The 8524-nt window shown below is 39.9% G+C and overlaps 1 protein-coding gene across 3 annotated transcripts in view; it reads right to left on the bottom strand.

Moving 5' to 3' along the window:
- AREL1 (apoptosis resistant E3 ubiquitin protein ligase 1) overlaps positions 1-8524 on the bottom strand; it is a 47285-nt gene that overhangs the window by 20286 nt on the left and 18475 nt on the right. For 2 of the 3 annotated variants that reach the window (XM_008567512.1, XM_008567513.1), the window contains 3 exons: positions 5543-5603; positions 4404-4630; positions 3216-3453 (listed from right to left, as the gene is read on the bottom strand). In XM_008567512.1, the coding sequence (XP_008565734.1) occupies positions 3216-3453; positions 4404-4630; positions 5543-5558 (481 nt within the window). In that variant the 5' untranslated portion in view covers positions 5559-5603. The remainder of the gene's footprint in view (positions 1-3215; positions 3454-4403; positions 4631-5542; positions 5604-8524) is intronic. The other variant, XM_008567514.1, reaches the window with a different exon arrangement.

The raw sequence follows: 8524 nt of genomic DNA, 5'->3' as shown, positions 1-8524 counted from the left end.
AATTAAAATGTAAAACTATAAAACTTTTAGAAAAAAAAATAGGAAAAACTCTTCAGGATCTGGGCCTAGGCAAAGAGTTCTTAGACACCAAAAGCATGGCTTTAAAAGAAAAAATGGGATGGCCAGTAGGTTAGAGTGCAATGTTGGTAACACCACAGTTAAGGGTTCAGATCCCTGGACCGGCCAGCCACCAAAAAAAAAAGGATAAATTGGATTTCATCAAAATTAAAAACTTGTTCTATGGAAGACCCTGTTAAGAAAATGAGAAGAAAAGCTACATATTAGGAGAAAATAATTGCAAAATATATTTTTAACAAAGGACGTAAAATATATAAAGAACTCTCAAAACTCAACAGTAAAAAACCCAAAAAATCCAATTAGAAAATGGGCAAAAGACATAGAGACATTTCACCAAAGAGGATACACAGATGACAAGTAAGCATATGAAAAGATGCTCAACACTATTAACTACATGGGAAATACAAATTAAAACCATGAGATATCACTAGACAGTTATCAAAATGGCTAAAATAAAAAATAGTGACAATATTGAATGTTGGCAAGGATGTGAAGAAATTGGATCATTCATATTGTGGGTGAGAATGTGAAATGCTACAGCCATTCTGGGAAAGTTTGGCAATTAAAAAAAAAAAAAACAACTAAGTATGCAAATACCATACATCTCACAGTTGCACTCCTGGACATTTATATCAGAGAAATGAAAACTTATGTTCACATAAAAACCCATACACGAATGTTTACAGCATTATTCATAGTAGCCCAAACCCGGAAATAACCCAGATGTCCTTTAGTGGGTGAATAGTTAAATTGTGGTACATTCATACCATGGAATACCACTCAGCAAAAAGGAACCAACTACTGATACACTCTAACAACCTGGATAAATCTCCAGAAAACTATTCTGAGTGGAAAAAAAGTCAATCCCCAAAGGTTACATAATATAGTATGATTCTATATATTTAACATTCTTCAAATGACAAAATTATAGAAATGGAAAACAGATTAGTGGGTAGCCACTAGTTAAGAAATACGTGGGCAGAACACAGAGAAATAGGTGTGGCTTAAAGGGCAACATGAGGGATCCTTGTGGTGATGGAAATGTTCAGTATCTTGATTGTATTAATGTCAATAACCTGATTGTGATACTGTACTATAGTTTAGAAAGATGTTACCCCTGGGGGAAATTGGGTAAAGAATGTATCAGACCTCTGTCTTATTTCTTACAACTGCATATGAATACACCTTATCTCAAAATAAAAAGTTGAATTTAAGGAGGTGGGGGAGGAGGGAGGGTGGATTAACAGGTACAAAGCTATGCTATCTACCCTAAGTAAATCAATGTACAGTATATGCACATATTGAAACAATACACTGTACCCCCAAAATATGTACAAATATATGCTAAAATTAAAAAACAAAGTTTAATTTTTTTTTTTTTTAAAAAGATGACCGGTAAGGGGATCTCAACCCTTGGCTTGGTGTTGTCAGCACCATGCTCACCCAGTGAGCGAACCGGCCATCCCTATATGGGATCCGAACCCGGGGCCTTGGTGTTATCAGCACCGCACTCTACCGAGTGAGCTACGGGCCGGCCCACAACATGATGGGTTTTGGAGATGGGGCCTTTGGGAGGTAATTAAGATTAGATGAGGTCATGATGGTGGGGCTGTAGTGGCTTTATAAAAAGAGGAAGAGATACTGCTGTCTCTCCACCATGAGAGGACACAGTGAGAAGGTGGCTGGCTGCAAGCCAGAAATAGAGCCCTCACCAGGGAACTGAATCATCTGGCCCCTTGATCTTCAACCTCCTAGCATCCAGAACTGTGAGAAATAAATGTCTGTTGTTCTTTTTTCTTTCTTTTTTTTTCTTTCTCTGGTAAAAGAGGGAGGGGGGGTAATTAGCTAAATGTAAAAAGTTTAATTTTTAAAAAAGGGATGGTATGTATTACAAGGATATGAACTGTTCCATTGGTGGCAAGCAGGTGAGGTGATTCATGTGGAAAAGATTCTCTGAGTGAGGTATTCAAGCAAAGGAGGAGATACATGGAAAGGGAGATGGCTTGGGAGTCACTCTATCCAGAGCCTTCTTTCCTCTGCTATAAGAAAAAGGAAAAAACTGAGGACCAGTCGAGCAAAGATACACACATCTTCTTAAGGCCCAACTCATTAGGGTTTGACTCTAAAATTTACCCAAGGTCCTATCATCTCTGTAGATACCAAACTGGCGAGTATATAATGACATCCTCAAAAGAAAGCCAGGCAGGAACACAGGGCAGATAGGATCTCAAGACACTAAACCTTATAGATTGCAGAACCAAGAGTCAGAGATTATATTTCTAGACTTCAACACCAGTGAGCATCTGTTATGTAGCATAAAGGACATGAGAGGGGAAAAATGTAGAGATAAAGGCCTTAATTCTGAGATACCAGAAGCTTGGGCAGGCACTCTTCTGTAAGAAGTAAAACACATATTGGCAGCAAGTTTAGGGTCAAGGTGTTTTTACTTGACAAGTTTTCAAAAATCAAAAGAATATATCTTTAGTCTATTCTGGCATCCTTATCCCTTAAGAACTTACCAGGCTAACTCAACAATTCTACTCCTGGAGAAATAAAAACATGTCCACACAAAAACTTGTACACAAACATTCACAGCAGCATTGCTTATAGAAGCCAAAAAATGGAAGCAACCCACATGTCCATTAACTGAGGAATAAATAAATAAAATGTGGTATATACATACAATGGAATATTATACGACAATAAGAAGAAATGAAGTACTGATTTATGCTACAGCATGAATAAATCTTAAAAGGATTATATTAAAACAAGCCAGTCACAAAAGGCCACATATTCTATGATTACATTTATATGAAATGTCCAGAGTAGGCAAGTCCATAGAGGCAATAGCTTAGTGGTTGCGTAGGGCTGGGGGGCTTGGGGAAAAAGTGACTGCTAATTGGTATGGAGTTTCTTTTTGGGGTGATAAAAATGCTCTAAAATTGACTGTGGTGATGGCTCCCCAACTCTGACTTTGAAAAACCATTAAACTATACATTTTAAATGAATGAATTGTATGACATGTGAATTAAATCTCAATAAAGGTGTTATTTTTAAAAAATAAAAGAGAAATGAGGGATGGAGGGAGTGAGGGAGAGGGAGGGAAAGAAGGGAGAAAGAAAGAAAAAAGGACCTACCAGGCTGAAAAATTTTGTAGTAGGGACTGTAGGCCACATTTAATCCACCAAGCTTCACTGTGATTTCATAACGCCCAGCCCTGCGCACAGTGAAGGCCACCTTTACCACATTGGAATTGGGCTCCTGAAGGACTTCCTGGGTCACTGGAATTTCCACTGCTAGCTCGACGTGAGAGATGTGAACTCTTAGTCCCACAGGCCGATGTGCTGGGAAAGGCTGCCCGTTCTTATAGAATAACTGCAATGGGGAGAAGAGGGGCACCCACTAGTGAGCAGAGGGAGAAAAACCACTTCCCATATAACTAGAGAGAGCATGGGAGAGAGGAGGTGGCTAGCAGAGGGCACACTGGTAAATGCCAGTACCTACCCACTCCTTATAATCCTACTCACAGAAACACAGAGAAACAAATTCCCTCAACACTCCAAAGAAAATCATTAAATCATGAACAGATTCTTAACTTAATCAGAGGACAGGGTAGAATATATCACTGAATCAAGAAAATATCAATTTCAACCTGACCTTTTTGAACTACAAATGCTGCCTCCTCAGTCTTACCAGCCTTTTATATTACATTACGAAAGCTAACCCAAATTTATGCAGCATTGGCACTGAGTGAACTAAAGTACCAGGCAAGGTGTGAGATGCGAGTGAGGTGGGGAGTAGATACATGCTACAGTAGAAAGAGAAGTCACCGCTGGGGTTGGCAAACTTTTTCTGTAAAGTGCCAGATTTAAATATTTTTGGCTTTGTGGGCCATATGCAACTACCCAACTGGTCATAAATACTCAAGTGTGAAAGCAGCCGTAGTCAATACATGATGATCATGAGTGGCTGTGTTCTAACAAAAAAGTACTTACAGAAAAAGAAGGAGGGCCTCATTTGGCCCTCAGGCCATAGTCTCCCAACTCCTGATCTACAACACCTACTCTTTTCAGTAATGCATTTCTTATTTTGAAAAGGTAACATTAAGCTTTATACTTCTTCAAAGCTAAGTACCCATTAACCAAAAGGATAGAGAAATTTGTGACTCTTCAGATATTAACAATTCCCAAGTTCCTGGGAGGAGCTGAAAAAGCAAGGGAAAATGTGAAAATCCCAGCCCAGCACCACCAGCAGACTGAACTAGGATCTGGAAAGCAAATGACTCAGAAACCCCAATGGGTATGGAGACAGAAACATTCCCTTACATGCACTCGGAAGGCCATGCTGTGGCCCACCTCATAGGGGTCCTTCCAATCCCAGGAGATTTTGCAAGACCGGGGATCCAGGTAATTTCCTCGCACGTAGTCATAAATAGTCCGGTCCCCTCGGCGCTCACGGTCCTCATTCTGGAGGAAGCTGACTACACGTGCGGCAAGCTCAAAGAGGAACTTAATTGTGAAGAAGAATGCAACCACAGACACTGTGATTCCACCTACGTAAAAGAGAGAACACACAAACCACCTGACAGTTACACATTACAGCTTCTCATTATGGAACAGACTAGCCATCTTTCAAAAATTAAATGAAGTCAGGATGAGATTGCAAGACTGCCAAAGAAACAATGAACTGGGTCATTACTTCTGAGGATGAAGAGAGAAACTTCTATACATGAGGTCAGCATCTACAGCCCTCAGGCCAAATCCCACCCACTGCCTGTTTCTATAAAGAGAATTCTATTGGAATATAGCCACACCCATTCATTAATACAAATCATCTATCACTACTTTTGCGTCACACTCACTGGCAGAGTTGAGTAGCTGTAAGGAGATACTATTTGGCTTTTGAAACCAAAAATATTTACTCTCTGGCCTTTTACAGAAAAAATTTGCCAACCCTTGTTCTATAGCATGAAATATATATAATGCTCCACCCAGCCCCCCACCTTCCTGCATGTGCTGGGCCCTCACAGAAGCAGTAAAAAGAATGTGCATTTGGTTCCCTCCATGTGGAAGCCTTCCCCTCCCTTGTCCATTTAGCAAAAGCCTTGCCCAACCCCCAGAGTTAGGGGTTCCCTCTTCTGGACTCCCTTAAACTCCTGTACATTCATCTATTATAACTTTTCCCCTCCCTAACCATCTCCCCCTTCATGTTATGAACTTCTTAAAGGCAGATTTTTGCCTTATTTGACTTTGTCTCCACAGTAAACAGTGTCTAGCACTGACCATAATTATGCATAAATATTTCCCAAATGACTGAACTTCACTGCCAATTCTGTGAAGGTATATTCTGACATGACTAGAAATATTTCTAACTCTATTTTCAAGGGGAAAAGGGATAGACAGGCAAAAAGGACCTAAGCAACCCTAATAAAAAGATAATAAAGACAGCTCTTCCTATAACATACCAATAACGTAAAACATCAGGTCCCTTCAACACCAACAGACAGCCAAGGATCACAGCTGCAACTGTAAAATAAAACAACAAAAAAAACTGATTTAGTTTTTTAATCCAACTGTTCCTTACAGCCATCTCAGAATGAGATAAAATAGAGCGTATGGCTTGAGCCACCAATTCTCTCTAGTCTAGAGCCTCACTATCCCTGCCCTCTCTCTCTAGCTTGACAAGTGCCCCGTGGCATAGTTTGGAGAAACAAAGAGAGACTGCATCATTTTCCCTAAAGACTTCCAATCTACCAACCACCCTAGGAATACCACAAACAGCCACTTGCTTTATTGCTAATTATAAAATGCAATAACACGGCTTTATGCTTTTTCTTCCATCCACAGCTCTCAAGACAGTTTCCCTCTCCCATGCAAAGTGGTGCTAATTAACACAAGCAAATAGGATAATGGAGTCACCTTCCCCTTATATTTGCCTTCTGGAAGTAATTCAGCTAAGTAGAAATAACTATATAAAATGTAGATTTTTAAAAAGCAGGTATTGTTATCAAGTTGGCATTATGTAATTAAAATGAACTCTGGGTCATCCCAATAATAAGCAGTGGGTATGTAAGAGAAGTCATTTATGCTGTTACCAATCAAACAAACTAATGGGCCCTCTGGAAGATGAGCTCAGCAGAAAGGCCAAGGAGAGGAACAAAAGGAGACTGTACCTCTCATCCTAAGTGATGCCCCCAAGGGAATTTGAGGGGAAACTTTCACTGTTGTTAAACTTCAATCTGCATCATTCATTTGGTCATCTGAACCCCTAAAGGTACCGTGAAGGGAAAATGCAATGTACACTGATGTTCATATCTTATCGCTGAGTTCGAACTTAGCGTAGGCTGTACATGCTATGCTCTACATTCTACAATGCACTGAATTCACTTTCTTTTCAAGTCAATACACATTAAGGTTATCAATGTTATCTCTACCCAGCACCTTTTATCGGCACTAGGATACTATTTAGAGACAAGACAGCAGGCTCAGATCTGGAGGAACCAAAACAACTCTTTTTCAGAGTGTGCTTTTATGTCTCAAAAAATTTGAGAGAGAGAGAGAGAAAAAATGGCCCATTAGTTCCTTTGATAATAACATACCCAGTGGAACCCACGGAGAGTGGGTAACAGGCTCAGATCTGGAGGAACCAAAACAACTCTTTTTCAGAGTGTGCTTTTATGTCTCAAAAAATTTGAGAGAGAGAGAGAGAGAAAATGGCCCATTAGTTCCTTTGATAATAACATACCCAGTGGAACCCACGGAGAGTGGGTAATTTGAAGAATGACCATCTCATGTTTCACAGAAATCCCTATTTAGACAGGTGTCTAAAGTTCTACTATAAAAGAAATCCACACAAGAAACACTAGAATTGTCAACACACATGGATTAGGTGCTCCCAAAAGGGTCTATTATAAAGAGACAATACACAAGGGGCTGGCCAGTTAGTTCAGCTGGTTAGAGTGTGGTGCCGATAACACCACAGTCCAGGGTTCAATCCCTATATTGGCCAGCCACCCCCCAAAAATCAATAAATAAAGAGACAATATACTGACACAAAATTTGGGATCACAACTACTGAGTCTCCTTCCCAAACAAGTATCTGTCTCCAGATATGCTGAAAAGCTCCTATCATCTCTAAAAGTTATTATCATCTCTCAAAAAGCATCTGTCTGCCTCTTCCAGGATGTGCTAGATGACTTGGACCATCACTGGCAGTTTAACTGTCTTAGGTACTTCTTCAGCTGGATACCATCCAATCTAATCCTAGATGTGAAACTTTGGGTCCTCAGGGAAGTTACAGCACTTGGCAAAAAATGAAGCATATATAGCTGATGTTACAGACTTGTGGTCTCAAGTCTCCTGCCCCTTGGAGGAATAAGAGCAGTGGCAAATTTATGGCTTGAGTTATAAGGACTGGAAAAATTCTTATCTACTATCTTTGATAACTATAACAACCTCTTCTGTGAGAGGAACTGACAAGCAGTAAAGCCACAAGCCTGGAGACCAGTCCCAGGGCTGCAACTGTGTAGCCTAAATAGGCTTCAGATTCTCAATGCTGTAAAAAGAGTTAAGATTAAATAACTTTTATGGCACCATCTCCTTTATTATATGACTTCAATGTAACTCCCCATAGCTATCAAGGCTCTAAAATCAAACAGTATAACAACAGCATAATATAGAGGATGAAGAGTTTAGATTATCTGGGTTTAAATCCATGCTCTGCCACTCACAATGTGACCTCGGACAAGTCATTTAATTTCTCTATAGAGGGCTGATTTCCTTATCTGTCAAATGGAGATAACATCTATATGTACATCAAAGGGGTGCTGTGAAGATTCAATGACTTAACACAAATAAACAGCCTGGAATAGTACTTAGCACACAGTGAGTTCTCAAAGTTTTCATTATTATTATAACTATTATCAATAGTAGTACTAGTATCACGACTCCTTTGCCTCAGAACTGATAGGAAATTCAGGGAACCTCTGTACTGGCCCACACTTTCTTCAATGAGAAATTTATCGGAATTACAAAAAGCACAGCTTCTCTTACTGTACCTAAAATCGTAGCCTGCACAGGAGTTCTTTATACTATTCTAATTTTATATCTGAAAAAATTTTTTTTTTTTAGCTTTTTTTTTTTTTCCTTTTTGTCTTTTTTCGTGTCCGGCAACGGATCGCAACCCTCGGTGTTGCACCCACACCTCGCTCAGCCAGTGAGCAGGAACCGGTCTGTATGTGGGATCCGAACCCTCGGCGGGAGCGCTGCCGCCCTCCCAAGCGGCGCACTGTAGCATAGCAGTGCGCCACCAGGCCGGCCCTATATCTGAAAATTTTTATAATAAAAAATTGAAAACTCATCCCGAGATAATTCATTTAACAACTACTGAGTGCCTACTTAATCTAGTAGGTACCAGGGGAACAGTATAGAAGATGATAGCCACAGTC

This window comes from Galeopterus variegatus, unplaced genomic scaffold (assembly GCF_000696425.1).
Source record: "Galeopterus variegatus unplaced genomic scaffold, G_variegatus-3.0.2 Scaffold325, whole genome shotgun sequence".
NCBI lineage: Eukaryota > Metazoa > Chordata > Mammalia > Dermoptera > Cynocephalidae > Galeopterus > Galeopterus variegatus.
This window is presented reverse-complemented; position numbering and strand designations above follow the sequence as displayed.